Source organism: Heteronotia binoei, chromosome 6 (assembly GCF_032191835.1).
Source record: "Heteronotia binoei isolate CCM8104 ecotype False Entrance Well chromosome 6, APGP_CSIRO_Hbin_v1, whole genome shotgun sequence".
In the NCBI taxonomy this organism is placed as follows: domain Eukaryota; kingdom Metazoa; phylum Chordata; class Lepidosauria; order Squamata; family Gekkonidae; genus Heteronotia; species Heteronotia binoei.
The window spans coordinates 135,529,954-135,551,585 of record NC_083228.1 but is presented as its reverse complement, the minus strand read 5'-3'; the positions used below and the strand labels follow the sequence as shown (position 1 = coordinate 135,551,585).

At 50.4% G+C, this 21,632-nt stretch overlaps 2 protein-coding genes across 2 annotated transcripts in view; one reads left to right on the top strand and one right to left on the bottom strand.

Moving 5' to 3' along the window:
- The window catches only part of ECE2 (endothelin converting enzyme 2), an 82,439-nt gene extending 80,746 nt beyond the window's left edge, over window positions 1-1,693 (bottom strand). Inside the window, exon 1 of the mRNA XM_060242610.1 lies at window positions 1,599-1,693. Coding sequence (XP_060098593.1) covers window positions 1,599-1,631 — 33 coding nt within the window. The 5' untranslated portion in view covers window positions 1,632-1,693. The remainder of the gene's footprint in view (window positions 1-1,598) is intronic.
- Window positions 1,694-15,128: 13,435 nt separating this feature from the next.
- The window catches only part of PSMD2 (proteasome 26S subunit ubiquitin receptor, non-ATPase 2), a 45,650-nt gene continuing 39,146 nt past the window's right edge, over window positions 15,129-21,632 (top strand). The window contains exons 1-4 of the mRNA XM_060242606.1: window positions 15,129-15,305; window positions 17,476-17,532; window positions 19,723-19,887; window positions 20,672-20,793. Of these exons, the coding sequence (XP_060098589.1) occupies window positions 15,165-15,305; window positions 17,476-17,532; window positions 19,723-19,887; window positions 20,672-20,793 (485 nt within the window). The 5' untranslated portion in view covers window positions 15,129-15,164. The remainder of the gene's footprint in view (window positions 15,306-17,475; window positions 17,533-19,722; window positions 19,888-20,671; window positions 20,794-21,632) is intronic.

Sequence of the window (21,632 nt, the reverse complement as noted above, 5' to 3'; positions counted from 1 at the left end):
GCCATATAGAGCCTCCATTTTCTCCAGGGATGCAGATCTCTGTAGTCCAGAGACCAGGAGCAATTCCGGGAGATCCTAGGATCCAGTGGCCGATTAAACCCTGTGGAGGCCCCTAGGCAGTCAAAATCTCAGGGGGCCCCCTTGCAAATTATCTCAGAGTCAGAGTGCCTGCCCCGTCGTGGCCTGTGGCCCCCGCTGCAGCCTGCAGGCCCCTTCTCAAAAGCCCCTTGGACAAAGCTGCGGGGGAGAGGCAGAGAGAGGCAAACTTGGCGAGGACGCCAGCAGCAGCCTCTCCAGGCAAATTGGGCAAAGAGCGGCTCAGTTGCTGGCTGCATGTGCAGGTTGGGAGGGCTGCAAGCAAGGGGGAAACTAGGGGGGGGGGTCAGTTCGGGGGCCCTAAAGGTGCGTGGGCCCATAGGCCAGTGCCTCCTTGGCCTAACTGTTAATCTGGCTCTGGTAATCTTACTGGGTTGCCAAATCCCTACTAACCACCAGTAGCAAATGGGGGGGGGGGGAGGATATGGTTGCCCGTTCCAGAAATTCCTAGGGATTTAAGGACAACTCCCTGTAGAGCCCACCCTCCAAAGCCTCCATTTTCTCCAGGGACGCAGACCTCTGTAGTCCGAGAGACCAGGTGCAATTCTGGGAGATCCTAGGGCCTCCCCTGGAGGTTGGCATCCCTCGCCTGCCCCTGGAAAGGGGTGTGGGAATGCCTGGATATTAAAGGGAACCTTTTTTCCTTTCTCTCTGGGGAGGGGGCAAGAGTCAACAGGGCCCTCCCCAAGAAGGGGGAGGTGATTTACCTCCATTCACCTCCACCCTAAGGTTGCCAAATCCAATTCAAGAAATATCTGGGGACTTTGGGGGTGGAGCCAGGAGACACTGGGGGTGGATCCAGGAGCAAGGGTGTGACAAGCATCACTGAACTCCAAAGAGAGTTCTGGCTATCCCATTGAAAGGGACCCCCCACCACCACCTTTTAAATGTCTTCCTTCCCTGAGAAATAATGGAGGACAGGGGCACCTTCTCTTGGGGTTCACAGAATCAGACTCCTTGGTCCAATCTTTCTGAATCTTGGCGGGTATTTTGGGGAGAGGCACTGGATGCTATACTGAAAATGTGGTGTGTCTAGCTCAAACAACAGCCCCGCCCCCTCAGAGCCCCAGATACCCGCGGTACAATCCTCCATTATTTTCTATGGGAATCGGTCTCCATAGGGAATAAAGGAGTGCCTAGCAGACATTTCCCTCCCCTCCCTGTGCTTTCTGATGACCCTGAAGCGAGGGGAGGGAGGGCCTCCAAACCGGGGGATCCCCTGCCCCCACCTGGGGATTGGCAACTCTACCTCCCCAAGAAGCGGAAGATGCTTTCCCTTCCATATACCTCCCCCCCCCCCCACGCTTACTTGCATCTCCGGATCGGGGCGCAGGTAGAGGAGGAGCGTCCCCCCCCCCCCCCGCATCCCTCCCGCGTGGGGCTCGGGGCTGGAAAAGAAATCCTCCCCCCCCCCAGCCCCGAGGGGCCATCCGCGCCTTTCCCCGAAAGCTGCCGCCCCCAGAAGCCGGCTGCCTGGCGTCCCAGCCCCCGCCGCCACTCACGTTGCTACCGAGATCCTGGAGCGCCACGTTCATGCTGGCGATCTTAGGCGAGGAGAGGAGATGGGCGCCGCCGCCGCCTAGCGCCGGAGGCAACCGGGGCCGAGGCAGGCGGCTGCCGGGGCCATGCTGCGCCGCTCCAACAGGGGGGCTCTCTCCGCCCGCCTGCGAGCCCAAGGGCCTCCCTGCCCTGCCCTGCGCGCCACGAGGAGGCGCCGCCAGTTACTAGGGCGAGCTGGTCCTTGCCTCCCGCGAGGCAGCCCGGGGAGCGCGCTGCTGCGCTCCACGCGGCGCGCAAGGGGCCTGCGCTGCTGCCGGCCGCCGAGGTCATAGAGCGGGAGCCGGGGCGGGGGTGGCGGTGGCGCCGGTGCCTCCCGACCGCGGAGCCGGTCTCTCTGGCCCCGCCGGCGCAGCCAGCCGGTAGATCTGCCATTGCGCAAGTCCGCCGGGATTTTGGTCTGGAACCTTCATCGTTGCAGGTGTTTAAAACATATACCTATATGATATTTTGGCTCTTTCACACACATTGCGTGGCTCTTAAAGCCCCCCCCCCCATCGGCCAGCTCGGAGAACACATTTAAAGTTGAAGTTGCTTTCTTTCCACCTCCACCCCCTTCCCCATCTATTTGCCTTCCTTCCTTCATCTGATGTTCATGTCTGGAGGCTCTCAAACATCTGATGTTTATTCTTTTTTTTCTACCAAAAAAGCCCAGAAGGAACTCATTTGCATGTTAGACCACGCTCCCTGATGTCACCGTTGTTTCACAAGCCTTTTTGTGTAGAAAAAGCCCAGCAGGAATTTATTTGCATATTAGGCCACCCCCCCTGGCACAAAGCCAGCCGGAACTGCGTTCCTGTTTTTAAAAAAGCCCTATATGTGGCTCTTGCATTAAGCAAGTTTGCCCACCCCGATATATAATATATTTTAAATCCCAAATTTCTAGGCTTCAAGAGAGAGCTACTGTGGTGTAGTGGTTAAGAGTGTCATCGGGCTAGCATCTGGAGGACCCAGGTTCGAATTGGCCAATGCCCCAGGGAAGTGGTTGGGCCCTTACAAACTCTTAGCCTAGACTAGGGTTGCCAGGTCTGGGTTGGAAAATACTTGGAGACTTTGGGGGGATCCAGGAGAGGGTGAGATTTGGGGAGGGGAGGAGCCTCCGTAAGGTTGCCAGCCTCCAGGTGGGGCCTGGAGATCTCCCGCTTTTACAACTGATCTCCAGCTGGCGGAGAAAATGGCCCTGGAGAAAATGGCTGTTTTGAAGGGTGGACTTTATGGTATTTGGATTTAAAGAGACGAATGCCTTCTCCGAGCCAGCCAATGGGGCGGTGGGGACTTTGAGAGCTGCGCAATGTGTGAAAGAGCCACATTTGGCTCCCGAGCCACAGTTTAGCCACCTCTGCCCTAATATCTCAATTACAAGAACATATATGGGGGGGGGATGACTTTTGTACTCCTCTTCCAGTTTGGTGTAGTGGTTAAGTGTGCGGACTCTTATCTGGGAGAACCGGGTTTGATTCCACACTCCTCCACTTGCACCTGCTAGCATGGCCTTGGGTCAGCCATAGCTCTGGCAGAGGTTGTCCTTGAAAGGGCAGCTGCTGTGAGAGTCCTCTCAGCCCCACCCACCTCACAGGGTGTCTGCTGAGGGGGGGAAGGTAAAGGAGATTGTGAGCCGCTCTGAGACTCTTTGGAGTGGAGGGCGGGATATAAATCCAATATCTTCATCTACCTCACAGGGTGTCTGTTGTGGGGGAGGAAGGGAAAGGAGATTGTGAGCCGCTCTGAGACTCTTTGGAGTGGAGGGCGGGATATAAATCCAATATCTTCATCTACCTCACAGGGTGTCTGTTGTGGGGGAGGAAGGGAAAGGAGATTGTGAGCCGCTCTGAGACTCTTTGGAGTGGAGGGCGGGATATAAATCCAATATCTTCATCTACCTCATAGGGTGTCTGTTGTGGGGGAGGAAGGTAAAGGAGGTTGTGAGCCGCTCTGAGACTCTTTGGAGTGGAGGGCGGGATATAAATCCAATATCTTCATCTACCTCACAGGGTGTCTGTTGTGGGGGAGGAAGGGAAAGGAGATTGTGAGCTGCTCTGAGACTCTTTGGAGTGGAGGGCGGGATATAAATCCAATATCTTCTTCTTCTTCTTCCTCAGTTGGAGGAAGCTAAATTGCAATGTTGAAGGGATTTCCAGGTTACCCAGAAGAATGCAGTCTGCGAGCCCCAGCCATCCTAGACCAATTTGAAAAGGAGACGTAACCTTTCTCTCATGAACTGTGGGCAGCACTCCAGCCCAGAGCGAGTGGAGCCCGTGGCGGGGTGGAGTGCTCTTCTGTGGGCGTTCTTGTGCGTCTTGAAGTTCTTGAACACCCAAAGCTGAGAACCCTTCCCTGGTTGTTTTTCTTCCTCTGGAAAAAGGGTTGTCGAGATTGGCATGTTTTCTCCTTCGGGAGAAAAAACAACTGCGGAGGCACGAACGTCCTAGCCACGATTGAACAGCCTTCAGGTTCTTATTGGACCGCATACATTTTCAGGGCTGGGTTCTCTTGAACACAACTCACATTCCCTGTGAGGAATGGCATCGCCAAGGGGCTTTAGGGTTGCCAATCCCCAGGTGGGGGCAGGGGATCCCCCAGTTTGGAGGCCCTCCCCCCGCTTCAGGCTCATCAGAAAGCAGGTGGGGGAGGGAAATGTCTGCTGGGCGCTCCATTTTCCCCTATGGAGACCAATTCCCATGGGATAATTGATCCGCGGGTATCTGAGGCTCATGGGGGGGGGGCTGTTTTTTGAGGTAGAGGCACCAAATTTGCAGCACAGCATCCAATGACTCTCCTCAAAACACCATTCAAGTTTCAAAAAGATTGGACCGGGGGGGGCCAATTCTATGAGCCTCAGAAGAAGCTGCTCCTATCCATTATTTCCAATGGAGGGGACATTGAAAAGGTGTGCGGTCCCTTTAAACGTGATGGCCAGAACTCCCTTTCGGGTTCAATTATGCTCATCCCAACCTTGCTCCTGGCTCCATCCCCCCAAAGTTCCCTAGCTCCACCCCCAAAGTCCCCAGATATTTCTTGAATTGGACTTGGCAACCCTTGCTGGCTTTGGCTCAGGGCCGAGGTCTGGGGGAGAAGGAACTCCTGCCTTCCCCCCATACCATGAAACTGATGGACAGTAGGTTCAAAAGGAAATACTACTCAACGAAAGGAAATATGACTGTACACAGAGAGTGATTAACATGTGGGTTTCGCTGCCAGAGGATGTTGTGATGGCCACAGGTTTTTTAAAGGAATAGATATATTCATGGGGGATAAATCTGTCTGGCTATTGCCCGTGGGGACTGAGGGGAACTTCCACATTCAGACGCATGAAACCTTGAATCTCAGAGCCAGGAGGCAACATCAGGGGCTCTCAGACTGGATGCCCTGTTGTTGGCCGTCCAGGGGAACTGGTTGGCCACTGTGTGAGGCAGGATGCTGGACTGGATGGACTAGTGGTATGATTCAGCAGGGCTCTTCTGACGTTCATATGAAGGTCTTAGTCTCACTGCCCCATTGTTGGCCCTCCAGAGGTACTGGTTGGCCACTGTGTGAGACAGGATGCTAGACTAGATGGACCACTGCTCTGATCCAGCAGGGCTCTTCTTCTGTTCTTATGAAGGCCTTGGCCTCCATGCCCTGTTGTTGGCCCTCCAGAGGAACTGGTTGGCCACTGTGTGAGACAGGAGGCTGGACTAGATGGACCACTGCTCTGATCCAGCAGGGCTCTTCTTCTGTTCTTATGAAGGCCTTGGCCTCCATGCTCTGTTGTTGGCCCTCCAGATGAACTGGTTGGCCACTGTGTGAGACAGGATGCTGGACTAGGTGGACCATTGATCTGTTCCAGCAGGACTCTTCTGATGGGCTTATGAAGGCCTCAGCCTCTGTGCCCTGTTGTTGGCCCTCCAGATGAACTGGTTGGCCACTGTGTGAGACAGGATGCTGGACTAGGTGGACCATTGATCTGTTCCAGCAGGACTCTTCTGATGGGCTTATGAAGGCCTCAGCCTCTGTGCCCTGTTGTTGGCCCTCTAGAGGAACTGGTTGGCCACTGTGTGAGAGAGGAGGCTGGACTAGATGGACCACTGCTCTGATCCAACGGGGCTCTTCTGATGTTTATAAAGGCCTTGGCCTCTCTGCCCTGTTGTTGGCCCTCCAGAGAAACTGGTTGGGCACTGTGTGAGACAGGAGGCTGGACTAGATGGAAGACTGCTCTGATCCCAGCAGGGCTCTTCTGATGTTCTTATGGCCTCAGCCTCTCTGCCCTGTTGTTGACCCTCCAGAGGAACTGGTTGGCCACTGTGTGAGACAGGAGGCTAGAGTAGATGGACCACTGCTCTGATACCAGCAGGGATCTTCTGATGTTCTCAGCATGCTGTTTGCCCAAGCCAGCTGCTTCCTGAGGTCCCCACTGGGGAGAAAGAAAGGTGGGGTAGAAATGAAGTTAATAATTGTACAATATTCCGTGAACCTGGACTTGACTCAATAAGAAAACAAGGAGCGGCCTCACGAGCGCCGCCTGTCATCTGTGCTGTCACCTGGGTTATAAATTAATAAATAACCAATTGCGATTCATTGTTGCATGTAACTGTTCCCCGGTGTCTCTTTGTTTTTAAGTGATAAGCAGTGGCAAGAGGCTCTGTTTTTGAACGGAAGACTGGCAGGTGTCGCTTAGCCCTTGGACTGTTTTGCAGCCCGAAATTGCCTCCCCGGTAGTTTTTCTCCCGCAAGGGGACCTTTGTGGATCTCTGCTTTTCTTCTCCGAAGGAGGGGATGGGATTGGGGAAAGGGGGTTGATTTTCAGTGGGAAAATGCCCTGCGGATTAAGCAATCCCCTTTTACAAATGTAGCCGCCTTATACTGAATCGGCTCCTTAGTCCATCAAGGTCAGTATCATAGAATCATAGAGATGTGGCCTGATAGGCAAATAAGTTCCTGCTGGGCTTTCTCTGCCAAAAAAGCCCTGGTTCTGTGAAACAAGCAAAGAAGGTGTGTGTGTGTGTGTGTGTTGTTTGGTTGCTGTAAATTCTTGCGCGGAAGCTTGACGGGTGCCATCTACTGGGGCTGCGGGTAAACAAAAAGCTCTTTCCAAAGGATGAAGGGCATTAAGAATTGTTTGTGCAGCATCTTCCAAGGCTCTTTTTTTGGACAAATGCATAGAACAGCTTACCCAAGGACACGGAAAGTTCTGCTGCGTGGACAAGCTCCAAGAACGAAGTTGAAGAGCTCGCAGTTTAGCTGGGGATTTTAGAGGAAGTCTACAAATCTCACGAACATTCTGGCGGCATTGGGGATTTTAGGAAGCTCCGTCTCCCCAATGGCTTCTGAAAGCCAGAGTTGAGTTTTTTAATCTTTCTTCCTAGGGTTGCCAACCTCCAGGTGGGGCCTGGAGATCTCCTGCTTTGACAACTGATCTCAAGCTGGAAGAGGTCAGCTCCCCTGGAGAAAATGGCTGCTTTGGAGGGTGGACTCTGTGGCCTTGGACCAGGCCGAGGCCCCTCCCCTCTCCAAACCCCACCCTCTCCCAGATCCACCCCCAAAGTCTCCAGGTATTTTCCAACCCAGACCTGGCAACCCTACCCCACAACAGACACCCTGTGAGGCAGGTGGGGCTGAGAGAGCTCTCAGAGAACTGCTCTTGGGAGAAGAGCTCTGTGAGAACTGTGACTGAGCCAGGTCACTCCAGCAGGTGCATGTGGAGAAGGGGGGAATCAAACCCAGTTCTCCCAGATTAGAGTCCTCACACTTAACCACTACACCAAACTAGCTCTCCTAGACTAGAGACATGGTCACTATGACCCACTCCAGTCAACCTTCTGGCTGGAGCATTCTGGACCAACGGTAGTGTCTGGACAGTCTTCAAGAGCAGCCCCATGAGGAACGCATTGCAGTAATCTAACCTAGATGTTACCAGGGCATGCACCGCAGTGGCAAGTTCTTTTCTGCCCAGGAATGGCTGCACTGGCTGACTAGCTAAAGCTAGTGAAAGGCACCCCTGGCCACAACTCCCACCTATCCAGGGCTCTTTTTTTGTAGCAGGAACTCCTTTGCATATTAGGCCACACTCGGGGCCTTTTTTTAGCAGGAACACAGTTCTAGCTGACTTGGTGTCAGGGGTGTGGCCTACTTTGCAAATGAGTTCTTGTAGCCAATCCTCCAAGAGCTTACAGGGCTATTCTTACAAGGTCTTCTGTAAGCTCCAAGAGGATTGGCTACATCAGGGGAGTGTGGCTGAATATGTGAAGGAGTTCCTGCTACAAAAAACAAAAAAGCCCTGCACCTGTTTATTTAACAGGAGTATGCCTGAGATCTGTGTGTCATGTGCAAAGATCATAAAAATATAACTGAAGTTTACTTTCCTGGGAAGCTGCTGGTATATCCTAATTTTCTTTTTACTTGTGACTTTGGGGACGTTCGATGATGACACTTGGTGGATTGTTTGCAGTCTGTTAATCTTCTGCAGACTATAAAAGAGCCAGTTTGGTGTAGTGGTTAAGTGTGCGGACTCTTATCTGGGAGAACAGGGTTTGATTCCCCACTCCTCCACTTGCAGCTGCTGGAATGGCCTTGGGTCAGCCATAGCTCTGGCAGAGGTCGTCCTTGAAAGGGCAGCTGCTGTAAGAGCCCTCTCAGCCCCACCCACCTCACAGGGTGTCTGTTGTGGGGGAGGAAGGGAAAGGAGATTGTAAGCCTCTCTGAGACTCTGAAATTCGGAGTGGAGGGTGGGATATAAATCCAATATCTTCTTCTTCTAAAAGATTAGTTAGCCTTTCGGCATGATTATTTGCTGGGGTTTTTTTGGTTGGTTTTTTTTTGCTGCAACATGTAAATGCGGCTGTCCCTCTAGAACAGATCGCGTGCTCTTTGAAATGCCATGTTCTTTTGGAGAAGCGCATAAACAACTGCAAATGCCAGGACGGAATCGAACCCATCGAGCCTTCTAATGCAGGGGTGGCCAATGGTAGCTCTCCAGATGTTATTTTGCCTACAACTCCCATCAGCCCCAGCCATTGGCCATGCTGGCTGGGGCTGATGGGAGTTGTAGGCAAAAAACATCTGGAGAGCTACTGTTGGCCACCCCTGTTCTAATGTGTTCTGCGCCTGCCTCTGGAATAGAAACAAGGGTGCTATGGATGGAGCTCTTGTGTTGAGGCCACTTGCATGTGTATTACCTGTAGTTATTGCTATTTTAAGAGATTCCAGATTGATTTTGGGATGTCGAACTCATTTGTTAAGAGGGCCGGATCTGACGTAAATGAGACCTTGAGGAGCCGGGCCATGTTGGGTTGGGCTGAGCCATGTCGGGCTGGGCCGTGTGTGTACTTATTTAAGATTAGGTAGCAGAGATATAAATTTTATAAAGGACACAGACAAACACAAATATATATTTTTAAAAAACTTAAAGCGTTAGCACTCATTGGTCTTAAAGATACTTCCTTTGTATTTCTCCCATGGGATTCAGGGAACTGGGCAAAGGAAGCTCTGACTCTTTCCTTCCTTCCCCAGGGACTGATGGGGGGGGGGCAAGGAGCCTCAGCCAATAGAAGGCAGAGAGGCTTGGCTCAGTAGCTCTGCTGTACAACTGAGAGAGTCTGGCAAAGCAAGCTATTCCTCCCCCCTTCCTCCCCAAGGGAGGAGCCTCAGTCAATGGAAAAAAATAGAGGCTTTGCTATGTAGCTCCTGTGCGATTGAGCAAGCCTGGAAAAGCAAGCTGTTACGCAGAAGGAAGCAAGAGAGAGGGAGATGGAAGCAGATGATAGCCAGTTGCTCGGGGGCCTGATTCGGCCCCCGAACTGCATGTTTGACACCCCTGCACTACAGGCTAGTGATTAGAATACTGAACTAGGCTCTGCGAGTCCTGTGTTCAAATCCTCCTCTCATAATGCCCTCTGGATGCCCTTAGGCTTCATGTAGGGTTGCCAGCCTCTTGTGGGGGGGGGGGAGTCCTGAAGGCCTCAGGATCTCCAGATTATCAAAGAAGAAGACCGTAGATTTATTCCCCACCCTTCTCTCTGAATCAGAATCTCAGAGCAGTCACAATCTTCTTTACCTCCCCCCACCACAACAGACACCCTGTGAGGTGGGTGGGGCTGAGAGAGCTCTCACAGAAGCTGCCCTTTCAAGGACAACTCCTACGAGAACTATGGCTGGCCCAAGGTCATTCCAGCAGCTGCAAATCCAGTTCTCCCAGATAAGAGTCTGCGCACTTAGCCACTACACCAAACTGTGTTTAAGATTGCCAGTTCGGTTTAAGAAGGTCCTGGAGATTTTGGGATGTGTGCGTGGTGCCTGGGTAGGGTGGAATTTGAAGTGGGGAAGGACTTCAGCAGGGTATAAGACCACCGAGGCCTCCTTTGGGGGCTGATGTCCCCAGGCTCTTTCCTTGCTGTTCCCTGTCCCTTTTGCCCTCCCTTTGCCCATCTTGTGGCCTGCACCAGGGCTCTCATCCCACTGCCCTTTGGCTTGGATGCTCCTGCCAGCTGGCCTGCCCCAGCCTTGGCCGTCTGACCACCCGATTGATTTGTGAATTAGATCATCTGGCCAAGACTTTCTTTCCTGGCCCTGATTCTAGAGAGACCATTCTTGTCAGTCACTGTGACACGGCCATCGTTCATCCGAGTTCTGCAGTGGTTGAGAGCTTCTTTGGATTCTTGGAACTAGACCTGTCGACCAGAGATGGTGCCTTTCCATATTCCCAGGAATATCTATCTATCTATCATCTGTCTGTCTGTCTGTCTGTCTGTCTGTCTGTCTGTCTGTCTATCTATCTATCTATCTATCTATCTATCTATCTATCTATCTATCTATCTATCTATCTATCTATCTATCATCTATCTATCTATCTATCTATCTATCTATCTATCTATCTATCTATCTATCATCATCATCATCATCATCTATCTATCTATCTATCTATCTATCTATCTATCTATCTATCTATCTATCTATCTTCTTCTTCGTTATCGTCATCATCATCATTATCTATCATCTATCTTCATCATCACCATCATCATCAGCTATCTTTCTATCTTTCTGTCTACCTATCATAATCTGCTATGGCTTTTTTGAGCAGGAATGCACAGAAATGCAATTCTGACTTAGTGTCAGGGGTTGTGTGTCCTAATATGCAAATGAGTTCTTGCTGGGCTTTTCTCACAAAAGCCCTGTATGAAACAATGGTGATGTCAGAGTGTGTCTCCTAATATGCAAATGAGTTCCTGCTGGGCTTTTTTTCCCACTAAAAAGCCATCCGTCCATCCATCCATCCATCCATCCATCCATCCATCCATCCATCCATCCATCTATCTATCTATCTATCTATCTATCTATCTATCTATCTATCTATCTATCTATCTATCTATCTATCTATCTATCATCTATCTATCATCCGTCCGTGTGTGTGTGTCTGTCTGCCCATGATACAGATGTTTGATGATGCTGTTTCATATTTGACAAGTCCTATGAGAAAGGCTTAAGGAGCTGGGTACGTTTAGTCTGGAGAGCAGACGACTGAGAGGTGATTATGCTCACCATCTTCAAGTACTTGAAGGGCTGTCATAAAGAGGAAGGTGTGGAATTATTTTCTGTGGCCCCAGAAGGTTGGACCAGAAGCAGTGGGTTGAAATTAAATCAAAAGAGTTTCCAGCTAGACATTGGGAAGAACTTCCTGACAGTTAGAGCGGTTCCTCAGTGGAACAGGTTTTCTCGGGAGGTTTTCAGATGGAGGCTAGATGGCCATCTGACAGCAATGCTAATTCTGTGGACTTAAGCAGATCATGAGAAGGAGGGCAGGAGGGGTTGCATCAGTGCTTAGTTCTCATGGTCCTTTTTTACATGCCCAGGAAAATGCTGATTGCCACCTTGAGGCCAGGCCAGTTTGGCAAGGGAACCTGGAGGGTTTTTTTTCTTTATTTTTTGATCATCTTCTGGGCATAGAGCATAGTGTCACTGGGTGTGTATGCAGGGGGAGGTTTTTGTGAATTTTGAGCATTGGGCAGGGAGTTGGACTAGATGACCATGGAGGTCAACTTCCAACTCTATGATTCTGTACATTGCAGAGCACGCGGACTGGGTTGGGGATTCCAACTCTGTGTCTGACGTGTAAGTTACATGTGTGTTGCAGTTTCTCTTCAGTTCCTGCATGTGTGGGGGGCAACTGTGGTAAACATGGAGGAGTGGTTTCAGCCTCCCCCCCATTCCTGACTTGAAACAACCATCTCGGGTGGCACTGTTTGGCCTGTTGAGGAAACCCATCAATGTACCATTATTTGGCAAGTATGTTTTCTTGGTCATTTCATGTTCCCAGGGCTTTTTTTGTAGGAAAAGCCCAGCAGGGACTCATTTACATATTAGGTCACACCCCCTGACATCAGCATTGTTTCGCACAGGGCCCAGCAGGGACTCATTTGCATATAGGCCACACTCCCCGACACCAAGCCATCCGGAACTGCGTTCCTGTGTGTTCCTGCTCAAAAAAAAAGCCCTGCATGTTCCACTTAGGGTTGCCAAGTCTGACTTAAGAAATATCTGGGGACTTTGGAGGTGGAGCCAGGAGACTTTGGGGGTGGAGCCAGGAGACATTAGGGGCGGAGCCAGGAGCAAGGTTGTGACAAACCCGATTGAACTCCAAAAGGAATTCTGACCATCACATTTAAAGGGACCACACACCTTTTAAATGCCTTCCCTCTGTTGGGAAATTTCCCTTTGTATTTTCTTTTATTTCATAGAAATTTTTTCTTACCCCGTTTCCCAAAACAAAACTTTCTCCCAGCATCTAATACAAGAAACGCAGCATCGCTGTTCCCTAAACAACTGACAAACAACTGATTTTTTTAAAAGTATAGCGCGTAAGTTTGTTATCTATAACTGGAAATTGTTCTGCCTTTTCTATAAGTAGCTTGGATACGGAGAAAAATAAAGCATTATCAGTTGTCCCCAACACCCTCCATTTGGAAATAATGGAGAATAGGGGCACCTTCCTTGGGCGTTCATAGAATTGGACCCCCTGGTCCAATCTTTTTGAAACTTGGGGAGTGTTTTGAGGAGAAGCACTGCATGCTATGCTGAAAGTTTGGTACCCCTACCACAAAAAACAGCCCCTCTGGAGCCCCAGACACCCACAGATAAATTTTCCATTATACCCTAAGGGAATCGATCTCCATAGGATATAATGCCCAGCAGATATTTCCCTCCCCTCCCCCGTTTTCTAATAATCCTGAAGAGGGGGAAGGTCCTCCAAACCGGCGGGGGGGGGGGGGGAGGGTGCGGTCCCCTGTCCCCAACTGCGGATCGGCAACCCTAGTTCTGCTATCGCAAGTGCAATACAATCTGCCTTGGGAACTCTGAATTGGGTGGAAAGGCAGAAGAGAAATGTTTTAAACTAAAAACACGTTCACGAATATACTTCTGGTTCTCCGGGCGTGGGCTCAGACGCCGGGGACTCATTTCGTGTTGACTTGTCAAATACGTTTGCAAATCTGCGGATTGGATCGATCTTGAGAGTTCTCACAATGTTTTTTATCGATTATCAGATTTCTATTCCACCCTTTCCCAAAGGCTCAGGGCGGATTACACCAATAAAACAACTGCATGTAAAAATTCATAAGGTAATAAAATCAAACGCTGGCCATTCCTTTTGTTTTTTTTTTGGTGTCTGCGTGGGGAGGTCTTGGTTGACCTCTGGCGACCCCTAGTGGATATTTTCAGAAAAGTAAATAGTTAAATCGAAGGGACCACAGTGAACCATGAAAGTAGACAGAAGCACCATGCTGTAACTCAATATACCGGATGAATTTCATTCAATATAAGTAATTTAGTTTTTAGATTCAATGCACCAGTTTCCACATGGGTAACACACTTCTTTTATCTATCCCATATATTACTTTCTACCCCCCCTCCCCCCCCCCCGTTACTTGACCCCCACCGGTGTTATTTACTTAAAGTACTAATGTTTAAAGGTACCCTTAACTAATAAAAACAAAAATTAATATTCTTCTTTTTTTCTAAGACTTAATCATTATCAAAAATTGTCCAATGTCCTTTTATTTTCCACTCTTTTTCTACATATCTTCTGAACTTTTCCCACTCCATCTTAAAAACTTCTAAATCATAGTCTCTTAAAATTCTTGTTAATTTGTCCATCTCACTCCATGTTTTAACTTTTACAATCCAATCCCATTTCTCTGGTATTTTTTCTTGCTTCCACAACTGCGCATATAATGTCCTAGCAGCTGAAAGCAAGTACCAAATTATAGTTCTATTTTCTTTTGGAAATTTTTCCATTTGTAATCCCAACAGAAAAGTCTCTGCAACTTTCTTAAATTCATATCCCAAGATCCTAGAAATTTCTTGTTGAATCATCTGCCAATACTTTTTTGCTCTTTCACAAGTCCACCACATAAGGTAGAAAGAACCTTCATGTGAAAGCAACTTTAACTTTATATACATTCTCCAAGCCACAAGGAGACTTGGAAAAGTGATTTAAAGAGACACATTGCTTCTCTAAGCTGGCCAGTGGGGTGGTGGGGGCTTCGAGAGCCACACAAGAAGGAAGGAAGGAAAATGTGAGGGAAGTAGAAAAAAAGCAATTTTAACTTTAACCGGTTCTCCAAGCCGCCAGCAGGCTTGGCAAAGTGATTTAAAGAGACAAATGCCTTCTCTACGGTGGCCGATGGGGGCTTTGAAAGCCACACAGGAAGGAAGGAAGGAAGGAAGGAAGGAAGGAAGGAAGGAAGGAAGGAAGGAAGGAAGGAAGGAAGGAAGGAAGGAAGGAAGGAAGGAAGGAAGGAAGGAAGATAAATGTGGGGGAAGTAAAAAGAAAGCAACTTTAACTTTAAATACATTCTCCAAGCCGCCAATAGGCTTGGCGAAGTGATTTAAAGAGTCATATGCTTTCTCTACGGTGGTCAGTGGGGCCTTCGAGAGCTACACAATATGTATGAAAGAGCCACATGTGGCTCCTGAACCCCAATGTGGCCACCCCTGATTTAGGGTAACTGTAAACTGGATTTTAGCATTTTATGTTTGCTATGCAAAAGCCGCGGCACTTCCTGTAACTCCGGCCCAGATGGTGCTAAATCCAACCCGCCACTAAGGAGGGAACAGGATTGTGACTGCAAGGTTAGCTGTGTGCAAAAACAGTAATGTTCATTTCTTTAATGTCGTGCCATCTTCCACGCATCATCTTTGGTAAGAACCAGATCGCGTGTTTTTTAAAAAAAGGATTTCTTAAACAATGCAAACTGCCCCCCTTCAGCCCCGGAGAGGAGAGGCGAGCAGCGCAGCGCTCCAACAGACCAACTGGGCACGCCACCCCACGCGCAGCCTCTCCATCGCCCCGCCCCCTCCTCTTGGCTCCTCCTTAATCTTTTGAGCGGCACCGCCCCCTCCCGGCGTATTACGTCACGCGACGCTCGCGTTCGGCCTCGCCTCCTTCCCGTGGGCCGATTGGTCCGCCGAGGCCCCGCCCCGTGGCCGCGAGTGCGCCTGCGCGGTGTGTCAGCGAGTCTCTGCCTGAGAGGAAGCGGGTCGCCATGGAGGAAGGCGGCGGTCAACGGCGGTCGCAGTCCGCGGCGGCGGCGGGCCCGGGCTCCGGGGAGGAAAAGGGGTCGGGGCCTTGGAGCAAGGACAAGAAGGATCCCAACGCCTCCACGGCGGACAAGGAGCAGGAGCTGGTGAGAGGAGGAGCCGCGCTGAGTCACGGCCAGGCCTCCAGGCCGGCATCGGGGCGCCTCTGCCCGGGACCTCCCTCTGGGACGGGCCTTGAATGGGTGTCCGCGGGAGGGAGGGAGGGACCGTTCAAGGCTTCTTCCCCTCTGCCTCTCGGGAGTGACAGGCGGCTGGGGGACGCGAGTGCCTCTGGGCATGTGCAGAGGGCGTCGAAGAACATAAGAGAAGCCATGTTGGATCAGGCCAGTGGCCCATCCAGTCCAGCACTCTGTGTCACAGAAGAACATAAGAGAAGCCATGTTGGATCAGGCCAGTGGCCCATCCAGTCCAGCACTCTGTGTCACGCAGTGGCCAAAGAAACCAGGCGCCATCAGTGGGGCTAGAAGCCCTCCCCCTCTGCCCCCCCCCCAAGCACCAAGGATACAGAGCATCCCTGCCCCAGACAGAGAGTTCCAACAATACGCTGTGGCTAATAGCCACTGATGGACCTCTGCTCCATGTGTTGATCCAATCCCCTCTTGAAGCCCTCTGTGCTTGTGGCTGCCACCACCTCCTGTGGCAGTGAATTCCACGTGTGAATCACCCTTTGGGTGAAGAAGGACTTCATAGAGGGAGAGTCACAGCCAGGACTGCAGGCTGTCATCAGGGCGCCTCTGCCCAGGACCTCCCTCAGGGACGGGCCTTGAATGGGTGTCCGAGGGAAGGAGGGATCATCCAAAGCTTCTTCCTTCTGCCTCTCGAGTGACCGGCAGCTCCCCTCTGGGCATGTGCAGAGGGTGGCGAAGGGAGGAGGGTCGCTGTGCATGGCTAGAGAGGATTTATTTTCATACTGTCATGTTTGGGTTGGAGAATGTGAATTCCAGCCAGGCTACTGCTCTGACATACAGTGTATGTGTGGTGTAGTGGTTGCTGACTGTAAGGTTAGGACTTCCATTCAGTTTAATGCGGTGCCTTCCATGAAGATTAGATTCAGGTGGGCAACCGTGTTGGTCTGAAGCAGCAGGACAAAGTTTGAGTCCAGTGGCACCTTTAAGACCAACCAAGTTTAATTCTGGATGTGTGTATGTGAGGGGCAGCGTGGTGTAATGGTTGCGGACTGTCAGGTTAGAACCAATGTTCCCTCTAAGCCAGGGGTGTCAAACATGCAGCCCCGGGACCAGATCCTATCAGGCCCCCCAAGCAACTGGCTGACATCTGCTTCCTTCTCCCTCTCTTTTGCTTCCTTCCGCATTACAGGTTGTTTTGCAAGGCTTGCTCAATCGCACAGGAGCTGCAGAGCTAGTTTACCGGGCTCTCTCAATCACACAGCAGAGCTACTGAGCCAAGCCTCTCTTTCTTCTATTGGCTAAGGCTCCCCCCCATCCTCTGGGGAAGGAAGGAAAGAGCCACAGCTTCCTTTGCCTAGTTCCCTGGATCCCATGGGAGAAATACGAAAAAAGCGCCTTTAAGACCAACGTTTTAAGTTTAAGCTAACATTTTAAACATATTTTAAGTTTTTAAAAAATATATTTAATTGTGTTTGCATCCTTTATAGAGTTTATACCTTTGCTACCTAATCTTAAATCGGTACACGCATGGCCTGGCTCAACGAGGTCTCATTTATGTCAGATCTGGCCCTCATAACAGATGAGTTCAACACCCCTGCTTTATCCCTTCTGCCTCTGGGGAGTGACAGGCGGCTCCACTGGGGGACGCGAGTCCCTCTGGGCATGTGCAGAGGGTGGCAAAGAACATAAGAGAAGTCACGTTGGATCAGGCCAGTGGCCCACCCAGCCCAACACTCTGTGTCACACTGTGGCCAAAAATACTCTAGGTGCCATCAGGAGGTCCATCAGTGGGGCCAGGACACTAGAAGCCCTCCCACTGTGCCTCCCCAAGCACCAAGGATACAGAGCATCACTGCCCTAGACAGAGAGCTCCAACGATAAGCTGTGGCTAATAGCCACAGATGAACCTCTGCTCCAGATCTTGATCCTTTCCCCTCTTGTAGCTGTCTATGCTTGTAGCCGCCACCACCTCCTGTGGCAGTGAATTCCACGTGTTAATCACCCCTGGGGCAAAGAAGGTACTACAAGTCTTTACAAGGCTTGCTCTTTTCCACGGAGGAACTGTAGATTGTCTGGGATTTGGAGCTTTCCTGGAGGCATGATTTTTCACACCTTTTCCTTTTTACAGTCTGAAGAAGACAAACAGTTGCAGGATGAGCTGGAGATGCTTGTGGAGCGCTTGGGGGTGAGTTCCCTGCTCTTGGCCATTAGCCTGTGGTGATCAAATACTGAAGCACAGTGCTCACAAACTATCCACTGCTGAGTATCCCTATAGCAGTGAGAACACTGGAGCAGGGGTGGCCAAGCTTCCTTAATCTAAAAACCACATAGAATAAATGTCAGATGTTTGAGAACCAGAGGGAAAGAAAGTAAATAGAGGGGGGGAAGAGGGAGGGAGAGATGGAAAGAAAGCAGCTTTAACTTTAAAAGCTGCTGGCTGGCTTGGAGAAGTGGTTTAAAGAGTCAAATGCCTTCTCCAAGTTGGGCAGTGGGGGCTTTGAGAGCCACACAATATGCTCAGAAGAGCCACATGTGGCTCCTGAACCACAATTTGGCCACCCCTGCACTGGAGTAATGAATTGCTGTGCACAGATGACTCGGTTGCTTCTTTGGAGGCTGGTTTGGTTCTTACGGGCGTGATTGGATCCCAGTTTGCAGTTTTTAGTGCTGACAGCAGAACACATTTTTAGTTGATTGGTCTATGAATAGAGTCATAGGCAGACAATTAGTTTTGTGCTATTAAATAAATGTGTGTTGTCAGAACAACAATGAAATGTCCTTTTTGTGAAGAAGATGATGATACTGGATTTATATCCCTCCCTCCACTCCGAAGAGTCTCAGAGTGGCGCACAATCCCCTTTACCTTCCTCCCACACGACAGACACCCTGTGAGGTGGGTGGGGCTGGAGAGGGCTCTCACAGCAGCTGCCCTTTCAAGGACAACCTCTGCCAGAGCTATGGCTGACCCAAGGCCATTCCAGCAGGTGCGAGTGGAGGAGTGGGGAATCAAACCCGGTTCTCCCAGATAAGAGTCCGCACACTTAACCACTACACCAAACTGGCTCTCCTTTAAGTGGTGCTGGAGGCAACACGAAGGCTTGGAATTTAACAAAGTATCATTGTTTTGACGGGGGGCTGCTGTTAATATTTTCTTTTTTGCTTCTTATTTGGTGTAGTGGTTAAGTGTGCAGGCTCTTATCTGGGAGAACCGGGTTTGATTCCCCACTCCTCCGCTTGCAGCTGCTGGAATGGCCTTGGGTCAGCCATAGCTCTGGCAGGAGTTGTCCTTGAAAGGGCAGCTGCTGTGAAAGCTCTCTCAGACCCACCCACCTCACAGGGTGTCTGTTGTGGGGGGGGGAAGGTAAAGGAGATTGTGAGCCTCTCTGAGACTCTTCGGAGTGGAGGGCGGGATAGAAACCAATGTCTTCATCTACCTCACAGGGTGTCTGTTGTGGGGGAGGAAGATAAAGGAGATTATGAGGGCAGCTGCTGTGAGAGCCCTCTCAGCCCCACCCACCTCACAGAGTGTCTGTTGTGGGGGGAGAAGATACAGGAGATCGTAAACTGCTCTGAGTCTCTGATTCAGAGAGAAGGTTGGGGTATAAATCTGCAGTCTTCTTCTGTTGTGGGGGGAGAAGATACAGGAGATTGTAAGCCTCTCTGAGTCTCTGATTCAGAGAGAAGGGTGGGGTATAAATCTGCAGTCGTCTTCTGTTGTGGGGGGAGAAGATACAGGAAATTGTAAGCTGCTCTGATTCAGAGAGAAGGGTGGGGTATAAATCTGCAGTCGTCTTCTGTTGTGGGGGGAGAAGATACAGGAGATTGTAAGCTGCTCTGAGTCTCTGATTCAGAGAGAAGGGTGGGGTATAAATCTGCAGTCTTCTTCTTCTTATTGGAAGATCGCCCTGACCTGGTAGCCTCGGCTAGCTTGATCTTGGCAAACCTCAGAAGCTTAGCAGTGTCGGCCCTGGCTAGTATTTGGATGAGCGACCACCAAGGAATACCAGGATAGTGACACAGGCAGGCGATGGCAAACCACCTCTGAATGTCTCTCTTTACCTTGAAAACTCTGCAGTGTTGTTGTAAGTCGACTGTGACTTGATGGCAAAGCAAAGCAAAAAAAATTGCAAGAGCACAGCAAAGCTAGGCATTTGCCCCGCCCAAATAAATGTTACTTTAAAATTTAGTTGTGTCCAGTAAAAGTGGCGCTCACAGATCTGACGCTTAAGCTTTGCCGTTTGAGTTTTAAATCCGAAGCCACCTGAGAGTTGAGGGAGATGCTGTATTGTAGGACAGAAGAGAATGATCATACCGTATAAATAGGGGTGGGAGGGAGGCAGCTTTGTGTCTGATACCCGCTGATTGGCTTGTGCAGGAGCCTGACACGTCCCTCTACCGACCCGCTCTCGAGGAGCTGCGGAGGCAAATCCGCTCGTCCACGACTTCCATGACTTCCGTGCCCAAGCCCTTGAAGTTCCTCCGACCGCATTACGGCAAGCTGAAGGAGATCTACGAGAATATGGCTGCAGGGGAGAACAAGGTATGCAAACAGATCTTTCGGGGTGGGTTTTGCCTGCGTGTACTGCAGTTGCTCTCATAGTCTTGCCTTCATCTGTCTTGTTAGCGTGGATTCCAGATGGGTTGAAGGGGAGGGAGCGGAATCCTCTTGGCACATATCTTTATAATATGAGAGCTTAAACTTAAGTGGGCTTGGTGGTGTGGCTTGAAAGAGGGTAAGAATCCGAACCAGGAGAGCCAGTTTGGTGTCGTGGCTAAGTGTGCGGACTCTTATCTGGGAGAACCGGGTTTGATTCCCCAATCCTCCACTTGCACCTGCTGGAATGGCCTTGGGTCAGCCATAGCTCTGGCAGAGGTTGTCCTTGAAAGGGCAGCTGCTGTGAGAGCCCTCTCCAGCCCCACCCACCTCACAGGGTGTCTGTTGTGAAGGAGGAAGGGAAAGGAGATTGTGAGCCGCTCTGAGATTCAGAGTGGAGGGCAGGATATAAATCCAATATTACAGGGGTGGCCAACAGTAGCTCTCCAGATATTTTTTTTGCCTACAACTCCCATCAGCCCCAGCCAGCATGGCCAGTGGCTGGGGCTGATGGGAGTTGTAGGCAAAAAAAAACACCTGGAGAGCTACCGTTGGCCACCCCTGCAATATTATCTTTTTGCATTCTGTTTACTTTAAAAAGCTATCAACCTTTCTAAGCTTGCAGAGGAGCTACTGCATAGGGAAATGCAGTTCTTAAGCAACTTCAGTGAGTACCCGGGCGGGGTAACATGTCCCGCTATAGCAAACTGACTTCTTTCTTCCTGTGTAGCGGTTTGCAGCTGACATAATCTCTGTCCTGGCCATGACTATGAGCGGAGAGCGAGAGTGTCTGAAGTATCGACTGGTGGGGTCCCAGGAACCTTTGGCCTCGTGGGGGCATGAATATGTCAGGTAAGCTGCGAATGATGAAGTCGGAATCCTGGAATGTATCTCTTGAAAGGGCAGCTGCTGTTGGGGGTGGGGAGAAGATATAGGAGACTGTAAGCCGCTTTGAGTCTCTGTTTCAGAGAGAAGGGCAGCGTATAAATCTGCAGTCTTCTCCTCCTTTTCCTTCTTCTACTTCTTCAGTTTGGTGTAGTGGTTAAGTATGCAGACTCTTATCTGGGAGAACCGGGTTTGATCCCCCACTCCTCCACTTGCCGCTGCTGGAATGGCCTTGGGTTAGCCATAGCTATTGCAGGAGTTGTCCTTGAAAGGGCAGCTGCTGGGAGAGCCCTCTCAGCCCCACCCACCTCACAGGGTGTCTGTTGTGGGGGAAGGAGATAAGGGAGGTTGTAAGCTGCTCTGAGACTGATTCAGATAGAAGAGCGGGGTATAAATCTGCAGTTTTCTTCTTCTTCCTTCACCTTCTCCCTCCCCCACCCCCATTTATGATTTACATTATGTCTAACCTTCAGGAAGCCAAAAGCAGCATAAATAAGTTTCCTGAGTGTCTTCTCATCCTAGCAAGTGCAGTGGCCCGTTGCCTCCGCACCTGCAGCAAGGGTGCTGCTTCAGATACTTTTATCATAACCTGGCTACGCTGTGCTGGAGTCCATTATGTGCAACTGTCCATTATGTGTTTGCGTAAGCCAGAGAACAATTGTGGTTGACAGCTGTTTCCCTGAAAAGACGATTCCTTGTCCTTCGAACGTCTCTATTTCAGCCCTTCTTGCAGTCAGTTTCTAAGCCATCGCTAGTGCTAAATGTGTGGATCTTCATTTTGAAGCACAGAGGTGTTTCAAAAGATT